General features: G+C 34.0%; 1 protein-coding gene across 4 annotated transcripts in view; it reads left to right on the top strand.

Annotated features, from left to right (window-relative positions):
- The first annotated feature begins 1,711 nt into the window (after window positions 1-1,711).
- Window positions 1,712-24,091, top strand: part of Gls (glutaminase) — a 76,655-nt gene continuing 54,275 nt past the window's right edge. For 3 of the 4 annotated variants that reach the window (XM_078017758.1, XM_005324369.5, XM_078017757.1), the window contains exons 1-6: window positions 1,712-2,349; window positions 15,131-15,227; window positions 15,586-15,707; window positions 20,164-20,293; window positions 21,509-21,588; window positions 23,354-23,517. In XM_078017758.1, coding sequence (XP_077873884.1) covers window positions 1,964-2,349; window positions 15,131-15,227; window positions 15,586-15,707; window positions 20,164-20,293; window positions 21,509-21,588; window positions 23,354-23,517 — 979 coding nt within the window. In that variant the 5' untranslated portion in view covers window positions 1,712-1,963. The remainder of the gene's footprint in view (window positions 2,350-15,130; window positions 15,228-15,585; window positions 15,708-20,163; window positions 20,294-21,508; window positions 21,589-23,353; window positions 23,518-24,091) is intronic. The other variant, XM_005324368.5, reaches the window with a different exon arrangement.

Raw genomic sequence — 24,091 nt, forward strand, 5'->3', positions numbered from 1 at the left:
TTTCATAGAAAAACTAGACAAATTAAGAAAAATTGGAGAAAAACATAACTGGATTTGTCAAGATTGGATGTGCTTGAGAAAAAGGTGGTCAAAATGGGTAACCTGTAGTATCTAAGAGATTGGGGAACATTAAGGTTTGCAAGACATTGATGTTGATGTTCCTTTTATTGAATATATCATTACTTTGATTAATCAATGTTTTTATGACAAGTAACATTAAGCTGTAATAAAAGCCATCCAAAATAATTTGAAAGTATCTTAACTGCACTTCTTTTAAAAAATGTGATTAAATATTTTACACATGATCACTCAGTCCATGTTAAAGAACACTAGAAAAAAACCTTAAACATGGCAAGGCTACCATATGCCAAAGGTCACATAATGTGTAGGTACACACAGGTTCCCTAGTAACTATCTAGTGCAAAATTCCAAGATTCAATAGATTACTAAATCTGGTGATCAGTTAATGTACCTGACATATGACCCATTCCAAATATATAAAAATTATTCTTATTAACCGTTGGGGATCTATGCATTTAAATCTAATCTTTTCAGGCAATTGTCTAAAAACAGTTTCTTTTTAATTCTGGAGTGAAGCGTATATGTAGGTTTAGGGAATAACTCAGAGATTATATGATCCTTGGCTCCTTTGCCACAGTTCCCGAAGAATAAGTGGATAAAGTGATACTGGATTGAAAGGTTTAGAACCAGCATTTGGATGCTTGTATTTTAAAACAAAGCAAATTTTAAAATAGTGAAATATCTACAATTTTACTTTCAAGTAAATTAGCGTTAATGGAATCATTGCTGTTCAAAATATTTTTGAAGTAGTGATATGCACTTTTTTTAAAAAATATTTTTTAATAGGAAAAGCGTTGTATTCGGGGACTTCTCCCTCTTTATTTATTTATTTTTAGATGTTAATGGACCTTTATTTTATTCGTTTATTTATATGTGCTGCTGAGGATCGACCACAGTGCCTCACACATGCTAGGCAAGTGCTCTACTACCTAGTCACAACTTCATCCCTAATTTCTCCCTCTTTTTACCCTACCCACACACCCTAAATTTCTAAATGGCTTAAGCCGCATAGCTGAAAGGATTTTGCTCATTTTTTCCAAAACACTTCACATCTGGGTAGCAGCCAACCATGGAAAGTTTCAAGCAAATTTAGGAGAGGGATGAAGCTGGTCTGGGGCCTTCACAGGACAGGGGCCCTGGGAGTCACTTCACACCGGGATCCTTATAGGTAGGGGCCAGCAGTACCAATCGAACTTCCACGGCCCCGCCAGAGGCCAGCCTCTGCCAACCTGCTGGCCGCCAAGCGCTTGGCTGCAGGGGCTTGTGCCCACTGGTCTTCACAACAGTTAGAGGCCCCAGTTTCCAGAAGGAATCCACCCGCTTCATAAATGATGAGACCTTCTAAGCCCCCAGTCAGCAGACCGATAGCCCCGGGACCCATGAGGTAAGGAGCTACCCTGGGCCTGGATCCCCAGCCTCACACGTCAGTTTGATTACTCTCCTCGTCGCCCCCCTCGTTAGGCTCCGCCCCCCGTCAGTCCCCTCCCGACTTTCAGCGCACCGGGCGCCGGGAGAAATTTGACTGCGTCTATCACCAATGAGAAGAGAGGTCGAAGGTTTGAGCCAATCCGAGCAGGAGAGGGGGGCGGGCCTCCGGTGTCCTCCCGCCCTCGGGTGGGTGAGCGCGGAATGTCTCTGGCCCTCCCCTGCGCGTCAGCCTCAGTGCGGAGCCCTTGGCGGTGTGAGGAGAAGCGTCCACCGGTATCCTCCTAAGCAGCCACAGCGTCTCCAGCTGCAGGAGCCGTAGCCGAAACCACACCCACGTCGCTGGCCTTTCTTCGTCTGTCTTCTTGCTGCCCAGCGGTAGACCGTGTTCCAGTAGGAAAGCGGCCGCCCACGCCCGGAGCATCCTTGTCGAGCGGCCGCTTACGGACCCAGAGGCATGATGCGACTGCGAGGCTCGGCGATGCTGCGGGATCTACTCCTCCGTCCGCCGGCCGCTGTCAGCGCGGCTCTGAGGCGGGCTCAGCCCCTAGCCACCCTGTGCCGGCACCCCCGGGGCGGGCGCTGGCCGGCCGCGGGCCCGGCGACCGCTGCGCGACTCCACCCGTGGTGGGGTGGGGGCGGCCGGCCCTTGGGGCCCTTCGCAGGGCGCCTGTCCAGCTCACCTTCGGAGATCTTGCAGGAGCTGGGCAAGGGGGGCACGCAGCCGCAGTCCGGGGCGTCGCCGCCCGCAGCCCCGCCGGCGGCTGGCCCCAAGGACAGCCCCGGGGAGACGGACTCGTTCGGCAACAGCGAGGGCAAAGAGCTGGTGGCCGCGGGTGAAAAGTGAGTGTCTCCGCGAGACTGAGGAGGCCTCCTCCCGCTCTGGGCTCGGGCCCGGGTGCGGTGGTGGGTGCTGCGGTCGGGTGGGATGGGGGCAGAGGTTCGAGAAAGAGAAAGAAAAGAGATGCCGGTCGGCCCTGCGTCGTCTGCGCCATGTGATTAGGCCCGGCCCCGCCCGCGCCTTCCCCGCCCGCGCCCCTATGCCCGGCTCCCACTTCCCTTCCCCGCCCCCCGCGCGGGTGGATACGCAGTGGGTCCGGAGTGGCTGGCCTGGCTTGCACCCAGCCCCGAGAGGCCGCTGCCGCGTGCTTGGCGCCCGAGCTGGCTCGTGGCTGCACCACCTGGCCGCCCGCCCAGCCCTTCGTGGGTGATGCCACACGAATATCTCCACGGAGTGACATTCAAGAGTCGTGTGTTGAGCAGAGCCTGTACCTTCCTGACTCGTCGCTTTTTCAGGCTCAAATTTCCACCCTGCCTGCCCTCCTTTGGTCTCTACCATCCTACTGTAAGCCAGATGTGGCAGTGTTCTTAATACTTCTGGGGCGACTCCTTCAGGCATTTGTAGAGCCATCTGGGCCACCGGAAATAATGTTTCAGAAATGAGATTAGAAGGAATAGGGTCACGTGGCGGAGAAGATGAGGCATGCAGCACAGACCACCTGTTTGCACTGTGGACCAACTTTGTCCTGTCTGGTCTCTTCATGGGATGGACAGAATTTTCTTTTTCTTTCCATTTTTTTTTTTTTTAAATAGTTGAATAGCCAAGATGAAATGTGACGTAAATCACTTACCAGTGAAAAATCTAAATAGGTTTTGTGATTTAATTGTGATAGGATATTGACTCATCTTTTATGTTTATAGCAGCGATTTAATGAATTAATTTTTCTTAATATGAGGAGCAGTTTTCTGAATACTTTTATCATGTATTATAAATTGAGACCCCAGTGGGTAAACGTTTACTTGTTTGCTTTCTTTATACCCTACTATTTTTTTGACTTTATCCTGACAGAATATGTACTGGTCTTGCCTCCCTTTTTACTTCTTTTACTGTTTCCAGCCCCCAGAGTACCTTAAATCAAACTGAAAGTGTGATTCTTATAATTTCAGTCTCAGGCCTGTTTAATGTTTCCTGTAATTGAAGTTGACACCTCCCTAAAACATTCCTGGTTGAAGTTGTTTTCCCAGGCTGAAAATGTTGTTAAAAACCAGCCAACAAACAAAAAAGCACTTGGTGATGGCTAAAATTTGTGGAATATTCAGTGATAATGTTTTTGTGCCACAAAGGAGTCTTATGCCCTTAGATACATTATTTAATGTGTTGGGTTAGATGGCTCAAATTCCTTTGTTTGTAAAAAGACTAGACTTTTGTTAAATTTGCACGTCTCTTATGTTTTAAAGACTAAAATAGGTGTCCTTAATCTCATCTGGGATTCAATTTTATTTTTAACATCAGATTTATCAGGCATGTAATAAGAGTTTAAATACATGTGCCCAAACTTCAGAGAAATGTAAAATGCAGCTAGCTTTAAAGGTCATCCTTAAAGACTGCAGGATGGGAACCACTATTAAAAATATGTCTTTGGTTCTGTCCTTCTTCATTGACTTTTAGTGTTCTTTATTTTCCTTTGTCAGGACATTGAACCACTTTTTTGGTTTGTTTCCCAAAAGTTTCTAGTTTCATTGTCTTTTAGTAAGAAATCATCTCATAGCGCTAACTTTGAAAACACTATTTTGTCTAATGTGCTGTCCTGTTCTTCCTCTCCCTTCTCAAAAAAGAGAAAGTCTGTCTATGGAAGGAATTCTCAGGCTCAGATGCCCTGGGAGAATTGTGCCAGTAAGATAACCTTGTTTACCATATATCAAGGGGAAGTTCATGAATGGAGAATATGTTATGTCCCACTAAAAGAGCTAGTCAGGAGTAATTCAGGTATATGATAATCCTCAAAGCTTTCAATCAAGGATTTCGTTCAAGAGTGAATGCCAGCTGTCTTAAATGTGAAGAGCACTGGTCTCAAGGTTGTCAGGAAACCTTTTAATTTGGTTTAAGTTTCTATTTCTTGAATGGTCTTGTTTCCAAATGTAGCTTTCTTCTTTTGATTCCTTTCATTTTGCCTTTATGTGACAAAAATATCTCTTATTCTGGAGGTAAGCTTCCATTTGATCCTGTTATCTTTTCTAATGCTCAGCCTCAATTAGCAGTCCACCTGGAACGCCAGCTCTCTCTCAGGATTCTGTCAGATTTTGCAGTGTTATTAACAGAAAAAACCATGTGAAAATGAAATGAGTTACCATCTTGTAAAAGACTTAGAAAATGTTTTACATATATTAAAAGTTATATAAGAGTTTATTCACTAAATGAGAATAAATTTCTTCATTTATTGTAATACCTGTCAAGGACATTGGACTTTGAATTTCAGGCTCATACATGAGAACTTTTGTTTTTAGTTTCCAGAAAAAGTTTCCCTTGAAAATTTATTAGACATCTCAAATTATATGATCTGTGTTGTTTACCTTTTTGCCTTGCTGGTAAATAAGGTTGAAGTGAATTTAGCAATTTCATTGTTCATATAACTGGAGCAAGTTATTCTTACCTTGGTTCTGACTTTATATTATATTAATTTTATTTATACTGTGGAAGGTGTCAGAATGTAAGCAGGTTATCTAATTATCTTTTTTCCACAAACTCTTTGAACTGATGTAAACTCTAGACTGTATCATTTCCTTCACACACCTTTAATCTGATGTAAGTTAAAATTATATAACTAACATCTTAGTATCATATAGAATAGTGTAGTGATCTTTGCTCAGTTTTCTCTGCAGGTGTCTCATTTAATTTTGTTACCACCAATCATTCTATCCTTAAAAAAAATGTTGCTTGGCTGTTTTCATTTTTAAAAAAGTTATTGTGGTCCTTCACAGTGTTATCCACTTGTGATTCCACTGATGCAGGAAACAGGCAGAAGTATAGAAAGTTCAACCAGCCTCAACAACTTAGCAAGTCCCTAAACAATTTAGCAGAATCTTGTCTCAAAATAAAAACTGGGGATATAGCTCAGAGGTAAAACGTCCATAAGTTCAATCCCTAGAAACTTGGGGGACTCGGGGAGAAAAAAGTCGTTATGTCTGCTTTCTTGGCTCCTCACTGGATAGAGGCTGAGGCCTTTTTGCTCCTTTACCACATATCTAAATTCTAAACAGCACATCCCTTTTTTTTCAGCTTAGACGCTCATCTTTGGGTGGATAATGCCTCTGTTTTTAATCTAGTCTGTGTTCTCCCATTTATCTCCACATATCTGATTTAAAATCTGCATCAGATTTAAAATGTGTAACCTCATATCCATCCTTGTTCTAATTCAATCTATTTGACATACTTTTGTGAGGTTAATTTTAGAGTTTTAATTTAAAATACATTCTTCCAGAAAAACAACATGGGTTAGAAGAAACATTATAGCAAACTCACAAACTAAGTTATAAAATTCAGAAGCTTTGATTAACCTGCATGAGTTTTTGTTTTTTTCTTAATAATGCGTGCATCTTCTCTGTCAAGCAGGCCATGCTTAATTCCTGTAAATCTTTGAAGTATATGTTCTTTCTTAGTGAAGGATACTTGGGAAGGTCCAGAGGAAGGGGGATGAAGGGGCATTGTTAGATTATCTTTCCTTTGAACATTTTATTTTTTAATTAGAAAAGGTGATGTATAAGAGAGTAATTAGGCTGGAGAAATATTAGTATATGTATACTCATTACAAAATAGGTAATTTATGTGTAGTGCAGATTGAGAATGTTTTATTAAAACTGATGACGATGCCAGTTTTTCCCCTGTAAGATTTTCAGATCTTAAGTAATCCCAAAGAGGTGGGAAATAAGACCTCTTGCATTGCTGGTAGAATTATAAATTAGATCATCTATTTTAAGGGCAGTTTGATAGTATCTGTTAAAAAAAATACATTTCCTATTATGCAGTACTTATTTTTGCATATCTGTTCAAAGTCTTGGTATTTGAAAGTGTATTTCTAATTGTGCCAGTAAGGGTAATGCAAAATCTTTTAAATTTAAGTATAAAGTGCAACAGAAGTGATTTTGGTTAGCTTCAGATAGTATGTCTTTTATATTTTGATAGTTCACATCCTTAATAAATGGAAAGTGCGGGCAAAAGAACATCATTGTGAGAAATGAATTCTAGACTTAGATTTAATACTAAAACATTTCAGTAAACTTTGGATTGTGTCCATTTGATAGTACTGATAGTGAAGTTGATATGGATATTGGTAGATACAGGATAATATAGTTGGGAAATGAAAGAAAGAACCTCTTTTGAAATAGGTGGCAAATACTTTGGGATCCTTATAGCAGTGTTTAATATGTATAGGTAAGTGTTCTTGCAGTTCACTTAAAATAAAATCAAGTTGAAAGTTCATCTGATTATTTCCGGTCTTCTTAACCCTTCAGTTGTTTTATTTGTGATTTCCTCAATATTAATTTTTTTTCTAAGTCATGGTTATTAGTTCCTACCCCCGTCCAGTGTTCAGGATTGAACCTAGGACTTTGCCACATGCTAAGCTCATGTCAACCACTGAGTTATATACACAGCCCTTTAGTTTTGTTTTAATGGCACATGAAAATGTATAAATAACTATATTTTGCAGTCCAATATTTACATTGCTTCTATTGGCCATTGATAATTGTATACATGGTCTGTAATTAAGAAACTACATGCCACTAATTGTATTAATATTTGGATGAAGTTAACTGAAAGAGCAAAATTAGTTTCTGCATTTTAGCTTTTTGTTTTTAGACTTTTTATTATTTTATATAGAAGTTTGTCTTTCCCCAAATCAGCCAACTCAGGAAATGACTTTCAAATAGAACTTAACCTTTTTGATGAGACAGTAGTATATGGGTGAAGGGGGGTGGGTATGTTGTAGTCTGGAAAAGGCAAATGTTACCTTGAAAAATTTTCTGAAGATATTTGTAGATTTCTTTGGTTTTGAAGAATGATTAGAAAGAAATTAATAAAAAGCTATCCTTGTGATATTTGAAGTGAAGCATTGTGACTATAGAAACTGAAAGTCAAATTGTAGGATTTGCATTCTTGAAGGAACTCAGTAATATTAAGTCCTATATAGATGAAGATTATAGTTACCTGTGCCTTTTACCTGCTAGTAAAAGGAATGGTTAAGAAAACTGAGGGAACAGAGATATTTCTAAATAGAGTTACTAAATATGAGCATCTCTTAGGTACATAACTTTTAGGTAGAGACACAGTTATTCCAGTTTTACCCTGGAATCTATTCAGGTATAAAATTGCTTTGGTTATGAAACAGTGCATATGGCTAATGACGACACTTGGCAATTTTCTGACTACCTACAACAAAGTAGAAGTAAAAATGTTAATGTGCCTTGGCTTCCTTTGGGAAGTATCTATGCTTGGTGTATGACATTCATTATTATTGCTCACTGATTTCTGAAGAAATGTTGGTAGTGAAAGAACTGTTGATTTTGCATAACAAATAGGAAGTTGATAGTTTTAAGGACTTGGAAATACATTTTGGTCTAATTTCTAATTAGATTTCTAAAGATATTAAACATAATAGTATTTTGAGTGACATGTATTTCCTTTGATTTTTTTGGGAGGAGTTATTAAAAGAGTAAAAGCTTTCTGAAGAGCAATTTTTTAGTTGTATGAAGAAGTTATAAATTATTCAGACCTTTTAGGAATTTAGGCTAACAAAATAAGCTCAAGTATAAAAAAAAGGTTTTATTCCCTAAAATTTTTGGTACAATGTTCTGCATTTTGGAGAAAAATGGGGGAAAAATTATGTTCAACATTAATGGGATGGTTAAGTAAATTATGGTACATTCTTTTAAAAGTCTCCCATTTAACTATTTTTTCAAATGTATACAGATAGGTTTGAGGGATATAAATAAATGGAATATTAAGCCAAAGGTTAGAATGCAAAATTTTCTATGAAGTATGATCTCAAGTGACATTAAGCTTAAAAAAATCAAAGAACAAAATAAGCCAAAATGACATTAATAGTTGAAGTTTGTGGAAATGGACACTTTATTTCCTGCCTCCTTGTAGTAAACTCTTAAGATTTCTCATTATGAGTGGGAAACTTCTAAAATAATGGAATAGATACAACTTTTAAAATCTGAGGAACTTCATATATGAAATTCTAAACTTGTAAATCTACCCTGTTGTCTAGTTTGCTGACCTGATATCCTGTTTCTGGTTGTATAAGAATAGTAAGCCCCATTACGTTGGAAAAAATTGTGTCACAAATTATGAATGGATTTGTACAACTTCTGCTTATCATTATTCAGTCATTCACTATTAACCTCAAACCTTAGACTTCTAAAATTCAAAACTGTACTTGTTATTAGTCTCCTTAGAAAATGGTGCGTATTTGTCTGCCATTAAAACATGGAGTTTAACATTTCTTGTTCAACTTACATTTACTATAAGGAAACGTTACTATATTATGTTTATCTGTGACAGGCCAAATAGTTGATACATACAGCTTTGTGGGCTCTATGGTTTCTTTTACAACCACTAAGGTACAAAGCAGCCATCAATATAAGTAAATCAAGAATGTAGTTGTCTTTCTATGAAACTTCATTTACAGATGGGTGGTGGTAATTCCTGCTCTAATTGTTCATTCCTGCACTACTCTATATTAAGTTGTAAGGAATTGTCTCCTATTCTGATTGGTCCTGTTTTGATTAAGCTTATTCTCTTGTGGATTTTCTGTCTTGTATTAGGAACTGCATCTTTTTCCTGCCCTTCATTGTTTCCAATTTAATAGTCCTTCCTCATTCTCAACTTCCATTCCTAATTATTAGCTTTTTATTTAAACAAAAGTGTGATAAAATATATGTGACATAAAATTGACCATCTTAATCATTTTTAAGGGTATGGTAGCATTCAATACTTCCTCAGGTTTTGAATTAAGAACCTAGATAATTAAGTTTACATGTAAAATAAAGGCACATCAAGTCCAGCGTGACTTAAGTTTATGATTTTACTTTATCAAAGAAATTTATGAAGACATCCGTTTTTAAACTCACAAACTGAGGATCAGATTTGGAAGTGACTTTAAAGAACATCTAATTCTACCCCACTTTACATGTTTTATAAGACTCAAAGACATTAAATTACCCAATCAAATTCATACAGTAATAGATCTTTCCCCCCTACCCCTTTTCATGTATAGGCAGTTTAACAAAATACATTGAAGTAACTACTGTTTTGAGTTCAGGATTGGAAGAGACCTTAAAAGCCCATCTTCCTAGCTGCTTTTTAAATTTTTCCTCTTTTCTTATACAGGTTTTTACTTACTGAATACTTCCCTAACAAGAGCCCACTCCTATAGAAGGGAGCCCATTCCATTTTCAGAGCTGCTTTATCTTTCCTTGTGTGTAGCTGAAATTTGCCTTCTATTAATGTCTTCCTATATTTTTTAGTTATTCTGAATAAGTCATAAATAATGATATCAAAGCGATTGCAGGACAGAATTCACATAATGTCTATACTTTTGAAGGATACTTGGTTGAAGAAATTTCTAATTGGTCTAGGTGTGGTGGCACACACCTGTAATCCCAGATTGGAGGCTGAGGGAGGAGGATCACAAGTTTGAGGCTAGATTCAGCAATTCAGAGTCCCTGTCTCAAAATAAAAAGGATGGAGGATGTCACTCAGTGGTAAAGTGTCCTGTGTTTGATCCTCGGCATCCTATCCCCCAAGATTTTCTTACTGGAAAGACTGTAGAGCAGGACATTAATGGACCTGATTTGCCCAGGTCCTAGTCTTCCCACTTGAGATAGGTGGACTGCTTTCTGGATTAAACTAGTTGTGCCCATCTGAACAAATTGCTATTGCTATTATGGAAATCCTCATGTCAAGCTAGTTTTTGTGGCCTGCTATTGAATAAATTTCTTCAGTAAAGTTGAATCTAAACAAAACTTTTATTTAAAATAATCTCATCCTTGCTTTGTATAGGATGTGATTTTAACTGGGCAGAACAATAATTCAGTCATTTAACCTAAGTAAATCCCCTATTTGCATTTTGGGTAGATAATTTTCAGTAAGTAAAGACTCTTGTCTTTAATATTCTTAAAGAACTCCAAGTATGCCTATTAAAATGGAGTATTGACAACTGAGAATAGTTGGTATGGTAGAACATCTGGAGTCTGGGGCTAGGAACAAATCAGCTTTCTAGGACTACTGGTTTAGCTCCTTAAGAGTTGTATGACATTGGACATGTTGCTTGACTTTGAGACTCTGTTTTTACTTGTGACCCATGGACAAAACCTACCTTAATTTACCTGGTAGGGTTTAGAGATAGAAAAGTAAAAAGTCCATTTTTTTTTTAAAGTAAAGTCATAGAAGATATGAGTTGTATTTTTAAATTCAATCAGTGATTAGCTTTAGGGCAAAATGACTTGGCTGAAAAACATAATGTGTCACTTTGTAATGAATTCATTCTGAGGTACAGTAGTATTATATGGCCAGCCATTATCAATTCAGCTTTTAACTGGCAGGTTTAATCTGCTAACTTGCTGATGGTTGATGGATATTTGTTACCAATCAGATCACTCTAAACTCAATGATAAACTGATTTAAAGACAACCCCAAATATCTTTTTAAAAATATTTTTTAATAATTTTTTTTTAGTTTTTGATGTACTTTTATTTCATTTTTATGTGGTGCTGCTTAGAATTGAACCCAGTGCCCCACATGTGCTAGTCAAGTGCTCTACCACTGAGCTACAACCTCAGCCCCCCAAAATGTCTTTTTAAGGGTCATAATTTTTAAATGAAGATAAGATCAGCATTCTTTTTGGTATTCTGTTAGTAGACCTCATTTTCAAGATTCCAGTTGAAAAAAATTGATCTTTTTTGATCATTTAACACATTATAATATTTATGGTAGACTGCTTTAAGAGTTCTGTGGGATTGCAAAAGAAAAAGACCCAGAAAAAATTTTGCTTTAATCTATAAGATTTTGAACTGATGGTTGGTTTTGTAATATTGTTCTAATAATAAATTAGAAACTTTCTTTTATACCCCTTCACCAGTCAAACCAAAATTAAAGGCATCTCCTGTACTGCCAGTCTTATATTTCTACCACAGTACTTGTCACATTACTTATCTCTCTAGACAGTAACCTTACTAGGCTCATCCTTCCCTCCCTCCTCTCTTTCATTCTTTGTGTGCATGTGTGTGGGGGAGACACACGCAACACACACTATGAGAGAGAGAAAGAGACACTGTGGATTGAACCCAGGAGCACTTCACCACTGAACTACACTCTCAGCCCTTTTTAGTGTTTGCTTTTGAGGCAAGGTCTCACTAAGTTGCCCAGGCTGGCCTGAGACTTGCCATCCTCCTGTCTCAATCTCTTAAGTTGTTGGGATTGTGCCACTGTGCTCAGATAGGCTGTGAGTTTTTTTAGGCTAATGGAGGGGAAGGATAGGTAAAAGAGGGAACAATGTGATGGTGAAAGGATCTTAAAGCAGAAACTAACAAGGAAATAAGAAAGAACAAAAGAGGAGGAATGAAAACGTGTGAAATAGGATTTTTTTCATTGTATTTACTTGTCTTGTGTATATTCTATTTTAATTATTAAGTGTCATGGCCATTTTATGTTATGACATGAACAGAATCTATAGGACACATTGGACTCATCAGTTATTTTTGATGATAGAGTTTCAAAGCCCTCTGTAATCTATTTTTTGTCATTAAAACTTAAATACGCTGGGTGCGGTGGTACATATTTGTAATCTCAATGGCTTGGAAGGCTGAGGCAGAAGGATTGAGGCAAAAGCCTCAGCAACTTTTAGTGAGACCTTGAGAAATTTAGTGAGACCCTGTCTTAAAATTTAAAAAAGGACTGGGGATGTGCTCAGTGATTAAGTATCCCTGGGTTCAATCCCCAGAAACACCCACCCCCCCTCAAAAAAAAATACTTCTGAGAGATTTCCTAATTATTGCACAGTGTCTAGAAGCTATGGTTTTAGCCTTTGAATTCTAAAAGTTAAATACATTAATTGTGAAGACATAAAGACATTAAATTTTGGGGAGAGGAAAAAGGAGTAAAACAAGAAAAAGTTAGCGGCAATATTTGCATTCTACTTGTTTACCAGACTATTGAAGCTAACTCATTCTCAGATCAGAGTCTTACCTTTAAAATGCTGAGATAGGCATTAATTTATTTCTATCAGTTTTGAAGTTTATTTGGTGAGCATTTGTTTTTAGGCCTGGCTTAAATTTTTTTTTCCTATGTATAAAAATTGGTTTCTTGACCAAAAGCAGGTAAATATTTACCTTATTTTGTAGCTTTGGCAATAACATGGTCATTTTATTTTTTTATTTTTATTTTTTACACTATGTACCATAGGCTAAAGAAGTGTATATTTTCTTATTTACATAGCTTTTAGGCAAAGCAAATACCATTTACTGGTGTGATAAATATGTAGAAAGCTTATTCTGCAGTTTTCTGAGGTGATAAACTTCCACTATCTAAAGTTTATCTGCCAACCCATTATCTGTAAATAGTTAGTTTGTTATTATCCACTGATTTTTGGACAGCTAATTCGATTTTTCTTTAAATATTAGGTCATCAGTATTATTGGACTCTGTTTAATGGCATTATATCAGTGCAAGACTCTGAAAACTTGTTTGTACTCTTTAAACATAATAAGAGTTTAATGAGAGAACCAGTATAGTGTATTGGTAAACAGTTTGGACTCTGAATTCTGAGAAATAGAGATTTTTAAATTCATCTCTGCTGCAGTAGAACCTTGGGGAAGTTTTTTCACGTCTCTGAGGTTGTTTCTTCCTTCTGTGAAATGGAGATATAGCTACTCATTTCTTCAACAAATTATAAGTATATTGAGTTTGTACTAGTAACTATGCTGTATTTTGTATAAAAATATCTCCACCATAAGAGCATTAGAGGATTAAAGTGCATGTATAGCGGCACAGTATTTAGAACATAAAGGATCAATTAATTTTAGTTATTAAAATATTTCAGATGTACTTTTTAAAGTTGTCTAAGAGCAAAAATTGTTTCAGGGTTTATTTTCAGGCACATCATTAAATTTTTAAAATGATAATCCTATGTGTTAATTTTTTAAAAAGTATGGGATGAAATTCATATATTTTGTGGTTAACTTTAAAAATGGAAGTTAATGTAGCAGTTTTGAAAACAAGTATTAATGATATTAATGCCAATATTAATATTTCTTTTAGGAGAAATTATATATGTGTTTGTGTGTTCAAAGTATATATTTCTTGAACTAATTCTATTTCCCATCATCTTTTAAAATAGAAATATATGGACCTCTAATAGTATTCTGCCAAGTAATTCTATTATGAAATAATTAAATATGTGTGGTCTTAAAAAGTATATGACTAGTATATACTCTTTAAGTAATCCAGAAAATATTTAGACATCTAGAAAAGCTTTTTTCAACAGTACAAAAACATAATCTTGATAGTACTTATGCTGCGTGTCAGTTTTTTTTAAAAAAACAAATTAATGCACATAATTTTCCTGTAAAACTTGCCATGATTTCTGTGATTAGACTGAAGTTGACTTTATTATATTCTAAATTTAAGAAAGTGAATATTTTCTTAATTTCTTTCTCATATTCTCTCCCACTTTCTTGAAATACAGGTAAAGTTCTTTCCCAAAATATTTTATTCATAGACATATTGTACATGTATTTCCCCCAGACATTTTAATAACTCATGATAGGTGGGGAGGGGATTGGTCTGCCTTAGATCTGTTATCCTTTAATAATACTATAATATTTATGATAATCATTGATGTTCAGAATAATGAAATATAATTTCAGTTTCTTAGCCAAGAAGAGAAAACATTAAATAGATTCATTATAATTTGCTTACTTGAAAGCTTTTCAATGGATAAGAAAATTTTCTTTCCTATTTAAAAGTTTGTTTAATCTTATTATCTTATTATAATGCTAGTTTAGTTAATTAAGATTTTAATGTATTTTTATGGCAGTTTTTTCTGATAATCTTTATGATTTGTGGAATTTGATTTGTTATATGCAAACCTACATTACTTTAGAAATAATAACTATAGCTGCCATCAATTCAGTACTTACTCTGTCAGGTAGTGTTCTACAGGTATTAAATGTACTGAGGCAATTGATCCTCAAAACAGCCCTCTCTCTCATATGAGGAAAGTGAATCACAGATACACAGATAACACTAAGGTTACATAGCTATAATTACTGCCAGGATTCAAGAACTTGTGCACTTGATCTTAAGTTACTATCCAATTCTTAATTGCTGTCTCTCCCAGATTTCACAATCAGGTTCACTATTTGAATAATAAAGATATAATTGTCACATTAAAAAGAGTAACTAACCAAAGTATTGACTCTTAATTGGACATTTACTGAACTCTATAATTAGTATTGGGTGATGATACTGGACTAGGTATTATTACCTTAACAGATGGGTAGTTATTAGACACTAGAGTTGGTTATCAGGATTTCAAAACCAGAGATTAAAAAAAAAATTTTATGTAAACAAAATTTTATGTATTAATGAATCATTTTTATTTTGTTTTCAGTATGATTTCTAGTGCTACTTATTTGATTTTGGTAAATCAGTGTTTATTATGACTGTAGTCTTAAAAATATATCAGCTATAGTCTGGTTTAATGATTATTTAATAGCATACTTAGTTAAAATCCATTAGAATGTTCACACAAGGATTAATTTTGTATTTTTTCCTCCCCTTTTAGTAAAATAAAACAGGGTCTGTTACCTAGCTTGGAAGATTTGCTGTTTTATACAATTGCGGAAGGACAAGAAAAAATACCTGTTCATAAATTTATTACAGTAAGTTTTTACATTTTTCTATCTTAACTTTTTAAGAAGTTAGTAGTACTAAATTAGTAATAGAGTATTACTAAAATGTAGTCTTAAAGGTCATATGACATATAGATTCTCACTGACACTGTTTCTCTTATTATGTTTTCGAATTTTTATCATGCTTGTTTCAAGGTAATCAGTGAAAGAAAAAGAAAGAAACTATGAGAAACTTGTCCAGAAAGTGGGTAATAGTGACACAAATGCCACATACATTTTCAAGTCTTGGATAGAAGTTTTTATGTACAGGAATAAAAACTTGTAGTTGGAATAAGCATATACATTATTTGCACTATATATTTACAAGCTCTTGTTTTTTTAAAAACAGGCACTCAAATCTACAGGATTGCGAACGTCTGATCCCAGGTTGAAAGAGTGTATGGATATGTTAAGATTAACTCTTCAAACAACATCAGATGGTGTCATGCTAGACAAAGATCTTTTTAAAAAGTAAAAATTTCTGCCAAACCTTTAATGGTGATTTGCTATGCTATATGGTGATTTTGCTTTTAAGACAAAATTGCATCTCTGAAGGCCAGTGCTGCTTCCTGTGTAACTGAAAAAGGAGGTTTAGAACATAATTTGTTTGAAGAACATGATGGTATACATTAAGGTTCTATATAATACACTGGGTAAAAAACAAACTTTTCTTTAAATCTATTGTAAGAAATTTAGCCATGGATATTTCCAATATATCTTACCTAGAGATTGTAAATAGTTTGAATAGAACACATCCTTTGTCCTGTTGTTGCTTATGTTGATCTCCAGTTCATCTACATGCCTTGCAGGCTTTCTCAGCATGATTTCTAGTTCTTTCCATGAGATGATTTAGATGACATCATAAAATGAGAGGGCTTCAGACAGCCTTGTATTCCTTAGTTGTACATATGTGCATTGTCTGCTTCCCTCCTTTCTTCAGATGTATTAATGCATAGGTTTTTGGCAATTTTCATTTTCCTTGAATCAGTTAAGAATTAAAGACAGCTTTGGAGCTTAAGATCTTGACTGAGTATTGGAAGTTAAGTCTTGAAAATAATTTGGCATTCTATATTGTATATCTTTATTATTTATCTTGATTTGTGTGTTCCTATTAGTTTAATTATTGAAGATATAACAGACAACATGTTTGTAATGGATACTAAAGAGTCAGTATTTTAAACTATTAATAGTTGAGTGGAAGCTAGCATAAAGCTGAAAGTATTTATATAAGATGTAGGTTTTGGTAGAGATGGATCTGAAGAATTTCTGCATCTACTTTGAAAGTTTATTTGGGGAACTGGATGATTTGTCCAAGATAATCTCCTGGGAATATCCTGGAATATTAACTAATCTAAAGGGATAAGTATTTAACTAGGGTTCTCTGAAATGTCCTGACATGCTGGGAAGTGCTGCTGACAGTTTTGGATTCTTTTCTTTTTCCTGGGAGGTTCTTGGTTCTGTTAGCTCAGCTGACCTTTATACACACCGACTTTATGTAGGTCCACTTTGCAATTGATGTTAGAAATTTTTGAGTTTACAGAACCTTGTCTTTGTGGAGACAAGAAATTTATTTCTAGATATATTTGTACCTTTGCGTTAAGACATATTATTGTTAGTGTTCATGAGTTGTCTCTGTAAAGTACTCTTGATTAGGGTGCCTTTTAGGAAGTTATTTTGGCTTATTCTGAGCATAGTTATTCAAGAGATATAGGTAGATCTGTGGATATCATGGGAAACTGGCTTTGGAATTTAAAATGGAAGCAGTATTTTACACATTTAATACTGTTTAAAATGTTTTGTGTCTTATAAACATGTTGTTATGCTTAAATATGAAATTTAAAGCAATTTCATATTCTGATTATGAAGCCAGGAAACCACAATCATTTAGTTTTCTATCTGTTATTACATTAGAAGATAATAATTACCATAATTTAAAGTCTATGATTGTAATATGGGCAGTTCCCAACTTGGCAGTTGCTTAGTGGTATATAAAAGCAAGCCATAGGCATAAGATTTTTCTTTTCATTCCTACAATGAAGTGACTGTACCTCTGAATAGTAACCTTTACAGGTCACCTAGAAGGGTAATATTTCCAGAGAAATTCCTTTTCTGTTTTCAATCATAAGTAGTTACCTAGCTAGTATAGCTAGAAATAAACTATCTCACCTCTCTGTAGTTGGGGAAGAGATGTTAAAACATGGAATTCATTTTCCCAGAGAAATAACATTTATAAAGGTTGGAAAGTTTGGTTGAAGTCAAAATGTAGGGACTTTACTTAAAATGCATTGTAGGTTAATGTATTTAGTCTTTGTATGAAATCTTTTTTTTTTTTTAACCGGAAAAATGACTTCTAAAATACCTTTTTTAGAATATAATCTATTTGAAAGTTGGAGACTGCCTGTACGCATCTATGTAGTCAATTGTCTTTAATGCTAATAATTCTTAAAACTAATAGAAGTAGAAATATTTGTGTTGAAAATGAATTCTTTATTTGTTCATGCATTTTTTTAACCTTCTAGATATTGGAATTATTTTTATATATGATAGTAATTATTTGGTCTTTTTGGATTTTGGAAAAAGTGAATGAATGGTTTTTGTATTTTGTATATTTTATAGTTTTCTAAAAAAGTTTATTATTATGTTATTTTACTAAAGAAAAATTTTGTGAGAAATGTTTTGTAGAACATCCATGCACATTATAGTTGTTAAACATAAATATTTAAGTAAAGTGGGAAATAAAGTGACTACTCCCAGTTCACAGATAAGAAAATTGAATAAAGCAGAGAGAAAGATATCACTTTCTGAAAGGCATAAACAGCTCTTCTTCAGTGCTCATTTTACATGACTTCTAATTTTTTGGATAGATTGATGAAATCTATATTGAAATAACCGACACAAGAAAAACCTTAATATTTGGAAACTCATCAGTATGCAGTGAGGTACTCTTGTGAGAGGTAAAATTTGTTGGTCATATACTAGGGAAGGCTGTTTCTACAGCTTTGCCAGCACCTTCTGCTAGAGGAAAAAAACAAAAACCAAAGTAGGTGTCTCTGACTATTAATTATAAATCCTCCTGTTGAAGGTACTGATTAGTTTAAAATTGTAGTAGGTTAATAATTTAAATTTGCTTGATACTTCCCATACTTGCTTATTTATAACTTCTTGAGAAGTGACACATATATATGATTTGACATAGAGGTAATTTAAGATCAGAAATTATCTTAGTGTTTTTCTCTGAGAAAGTTGTTCTTTGGTATATATATCCTTTGCAGTTTTGATATTTGCAGGTTGAATTTTAGAAACTATATGAAACATTTTAAATATTAAATACTAAAGTTATGGTAATATATCTTAGGTTAACCTTTAAAGCTGGAAGGAAACTATCAATGTTTATATAAGTAGTAAATATTTGTCAACTCTGGATATCAACAAATATACCCATAGGTTAATAGTAGAATTTATGATTATAATTTTTTTAATGTTTATAATAGGGAGATTCTTGTCAATGAAACAATAGCCTTTTGCATTAAGATTTTATTTTACAGTTATATGTTAATTTTATGTTGACCAGATGAATATATATTCTGAGTTTTATTAATAATCAAAATATGAAACTTGGTTTTTAATTTTAATTTGATGTTTTATCTAGAACAGCTTGAATTAAAATATTGAGATTTTAAAATTTCTCAGTTATCAAACTCGAAAAATATTGAGGATTTCTACTTTATTTCTCCTTTATGACTAGGGCATTATTCACCCTCTTGGAATCTCATTTTCTTATCTGAGAAGTGGGGAAATTCTTTACAAAGTGTTGATGTTTTGAGGACTAAACAAGATGACTAGTACTTGCAATTTGGTTGTTTTTATAAAAAAAGGCATTTTTTTCTTTTCCTCAAAGAAGCTGGTATTATATTACTCATCCCTGAGGAATACAGTTAAATGAATAACTTCTCATATTAATGGTTTGACTTTAATATTTCCTTATAAAGGTTCATCCTGAAGATTTATCACAGTTGGTATTATGGCTTGACATCCACGTATAGCAAGTCTTCCTTTTTCAATTAAGATATTCTATTATTGAGTTACTGAGACTTAGAAAACTTAAGAAAAGTATCTTAAGCTCAGAGTAATCTATTTACAAAACTCTTAAGTTTACTTTAATGTACAGACTTTCTGGCTTAAATCCTTTTTAGATCAAAGCAGAATATTGGTTCAAATAACTAGATTTTATGACCTTCCATCCACATGGTTTACCATGGTTTTAAAATTGAGTTTTTAATGGTGAAACACTTTTATTCTACAGTGTAGTACATATTTTACATTGAGTAGAATAATGTAATTAGCATTTTTTGTGATTTAAATAATATAAAATTGTATGATTCTATGTAAAATTTTATTTAAAATTATACTTTATAAGAATTTTAACAAATATTTCATTGAAGAATTAATTTATTAATCTGACTAAATCAAATATGTTTTATCTCCAACTCCTAAACTGGAAATTAAAGTATTTCAAAATGTAATTTGGAAAATAGGATCTTATCCATAATATTTTAAAGTCTTATTTCTGTTAACCAGATGTCATACTGAATGTTTAATCTATTCTGGTAAAATAAGAAACTTGTTTCAGATGGTCCTTATACTTAGACCTGTTAGAATGCTCTGTCATGTTGTCTTTGACGTATTTTTTAGTCACATCTAATTTATTTCTAACCTGTTCATCTTACAAGCAACTACATGAAAGACTTCTAGAAGGAAAGAAAATTATGTAGAAAGACTATAATTTGTAGAATTTAGTTGTATAAAATGATGGATTTGTGTCTTCTTAAAATATGGGGTTAATATTCTCCTAATTAATGCTGTTATTACCAAGTATTAATAATTGAAAGGCACTCAGTCTATTAATTTTTTTCCTCACATTCTACAGATGTGTTCAAAGCAACATTGTCTTACTGACACAAGCCTTTAGAAGAAAGTTTGTCATTCCTGACTTTATGTCTTTTACCTCACACATCGATGAATTATATGAAAGTGCTAAAAAGCAGTCTGGAGGAAAGGTAATATTTTTGGTGTGGATATTTTCCTAACCCAGTCATTTAATTAATACTTCCAGCTCAATTTGAGGAATAGAGAATAAAATTGCAGTTGTTTTTTGCTAATTAAGGAATTTAAGTTAAATCAAGCTACTGGATTTAATGTTTGTTTGTTTGTTTTCAGTTGTAGTTGGACACAATACCTTTATTTTTATTTATTTTTGTGTGGTGCTGAGGGTTGAACCTAGTGCCTCCCTCATGCACTGAGCCACAACCCCAGCCCCTTAATGTTTTTAAATATTTAAAATGTTTAACTTTGCTATTCTTGCAAAAAAGGAGCCTAAATTTAGGCATTCTTTTATTTTCTAATGAGATGTCTTTTAAATTTTTAATTAAGTAAACAAAAACCTTATTGGGAATTTCTGCAGATCTGGTATCTTTGAACATTAAGTAGAATGTTTCTAGTTTTAAAAAATCTTCTAGAAGCCAGGCAAGGTGGCACACACTTGTAATCCCAGGAGGCTGAGGCAGGAGGTTCATAAATTTCGAGGCCAGCCTTGGCAATTTAGCAAGACCCTGTCTCAAAATAAGATAGTGCCCCTGGGTTCAATCCCCATCACCACAAAAAAGAAAAAGGAAAAATCCTCTAGAGACAGCAGGTACAGATCAGAAGCAGAGCATTTGCCTCCCTTGTACAAGGCCCTGGATTGGATCCCCAGCACTGTTAATAAGTACATTAAAATAAATAAATCCTCTAAAAAATAATAGAGGCTATTTTATTTAATTTCCATATTGAAGGTTTTATTTTGTTTTAGTTTTGGGTAGCTTTTTTTGTAATATAACTTCTTGATAATAATTCAGTGTAATTACCATTACTTATTTTTATTTGTTTGATCCCTAATTTGTTAGATAATGAAACTCTACATGCATCCATGATTGTAATTAATATAGGCAGTTTATTTAAGAAAAGAAATTTTTTCTTCTTTCCTTAAACCTAGTCCAAGTTTTTCTTTGAGATTATCTTGCTTTTAGGAAGAAAAAGCATTAGAAAACATAGGGAGTAATAGCCTAAGAGAAGGCACTTGATTTCACCCTAATTCTCAAGTCTATAGTGCCCTTAGTTTTTAGGAATATTGTTATAAAAGATAGAATAAAAAGCTTCTGAGTGTTATACAATAGCTATATGAGATTAGACACTTTTTATTATACCTGTTAATTTCTTTCCAATATTTTTCATAGGTTGCAGACTATATTCCTCAACTGGCCAAATTCAGTCCTGACCTGTGGGGTGTGTCTGTTTGTACAGTAGATGGACAGAGGTGCGTTTATTTCAAATCTATGGAAACCAACTTTAAGCCTTAAATTTTGAGTAACAATGAGCATGATATAGAGAGGACCATCTTGTATAATAGATAATAATTCTGAGAACAATTTCAAGAAGATAAATAAGTTTATATTATAATGTAAAAAAACTCAGCTAAAACAGTAATTTTATGTTAAAATTTTGAGGTATTTTATCCTTCTTATTGACAGCTATAGTCTTATTTGAGTTTTATTCAAGTATCTACAGTTACCTATTCAAGAAATGTAGTCTTGTCAAAACCTGACATTGTTCTTTAGAATGAACTGACAACTAATAAAATTAGCATATTACTGGTTACTCACCCACCACTATATTTTTTCCTGATATGGCTGGCATAAGAGTTAAGACCGTACAGCATAGCATATCCCATTATCTATCACTCATTTACAGAGTGAAAAGTCTGTTGCAAAATATGCAGGATTTCATGAAGTTCATGAAAGCCATGTTTGGGAAATGTCTTATTGCAGGCAAAGCTGCTGACAGAATTATAAGAAGGATAGTGATGTGATGAAGGCATTTTTAAAGAAAGTGATTTTATTTAAAAAAGAATTAAGAGAGGCCCTGGAAAAAATGATGAAGTTCTGGAATATTTTTTCAAGAATGACCCTTTTTTATTGTGCTAAAAGTTAGACATAAAGATTTATTATCAAGTTGTAACTTGATTTTATCAGAAAAATTATTCCATAAAAGAAAAATCAATATTTTCTCACTCTTATTTAAAGACTTAGAGATGCAATCTTTTTGTTTTTAGGTTTGTTCTTTTTTATTAAAATATAACTGAAATAAAAGGTATACATCTTATAAGTGTGTATAGAGCTTGATGAGTTTATATCAGAGAGATTATTTTACCCTAAATTTTGTTAAGACAAGTCATATAATTCTAAAAGTTTAGATTTTATTTTTTAAGATAATATTCCATTTAAATTTTTTTCCCTTTACTTATAAATTTTGATCTCCTTGGTGCATTCATTTTAAGTTGTTTTTTTTTTTTAAATTTTTGAGTGGTTATCTTAAACTATTTGCAATAAAAAGTGTATGGTTTAGCCTATTTTCTTTGAAAATTAGGAATCTGAGGCCCATGGTTGACATGATATTGGCAAAGGTGAAACAAGAACCTAGGTCTCTTAACTTCTAATCCATTTTTCCCATTGTTACAGGCGTTTATCCTAAATTGGGCCCATAAAATGTACAGATTACTCATGGTATTGTAACTTAGTGTCAGATTTATAAGGTTTATAAAACCAATGCTGTTTTTTCCAATGGGTATTGGAAGTAGATGTGATTCACAAGATGAGGGAGGCATTTATAGATAAGGTGTCAGAGACTAGTATTCAGTCTACACTGAGCACTGTTTAATTCTTAAACTAAACATGTTTTAACCAAGATGAATACCATCTAAAAGGATTAGTTCACTTTGTGACTGAATACAGGTAGGAATAATTAGGGAAGTACCTTCTTTCCTTCAAAGGAAAATTTCCACATTACTTATTAATTTCCTAATTCAGAACTATTACTTTACTACTTGAATATAAGCTTTTGCCTTTTTTTTTTCGCAGTATGACTTTTAAAATAAAAATATTTATTCTTTAATACCAAAGTAAACTTTGTGTTGAATTATACTTTATAAATTGAAATTAACATGTACAAAAAATAACTCTAGTTACGCAGTTACTTTTTTCCCCATTTGATGTTAATTATCTCTAAAATTTACTTTTACATAGGCATTCTATTGGAGATACCAAAGTTCCCTTTTGTCTTCAGTCCTGTGTAAAACCTTTGAAATATGCCATTGCTGTTAATGATCTTGGAACTGAATATGTGCATCGATATGTTGGGAAAGAGCCAAGTGGATTAAGATTTAACAAACTGTTTTTAAATGAAGATGGTAAGAATTACCTACAAGTTGGTTGAAAAATAAATATTTCACTTTTTTAAGTAAATCTAAGTAATTAATTTTTTTTGCAGAAATTAAAAATAGTCCCAAATTGTTTTCTACTCATAATAAAATTTCTGTGAAATCCATAGAGAGTTTAATCGCCTACTTTTTAAATTTTTAGGCATTTCCTACTACTGGAGAATATGCTAGGGAGAAGATGGGGTAAGGAGTAAGAATTGTACTTACAAGAACCTGTAGGGATATATCTTGTAGAAGAATTTCAAAATTTCTAGAATTTGCTTAAAAACCATTCAATGGAGGCAGGTGGGAATACTAGGTATGATTATTACTATGTTGGTAATTATTGCTGCTAAATAATTCTATTTGGCAAAGATGAAACAAACACCTAGGTTTTTAAGTTGGTTTTTCTTTCATTGTTTCAGGCTTTTGTCCTCATTTTATACCTGTAAAATGTGCAACAGGTGCAAAGAGTTAACTGTGTGATTGAATTAAATGTTGGATGCGATGAAAGCACATAAGGAAATGAGATGACATAGCTTTATCCCACGTAGCAAATTGGTAT

The sequence above is a fragment of the Ictidomys tridecemlineatus genome, chromosome 7, assembly GCF_052094955.1.
Source record: "Ictidomys tridecemlineatus isolate mIctTri1 chromosome 7, mIctTri1.hap1, whole genome shotgun sequence".
In the NCBI taxonomy this organism is placed as follows: domain Eukaryota; kingdom Metazoa; phylum Chordata; class Mammalia; order Rodentia; family Sciuridae; genus Ictidomys; species Ictidomys tridecemlineatus.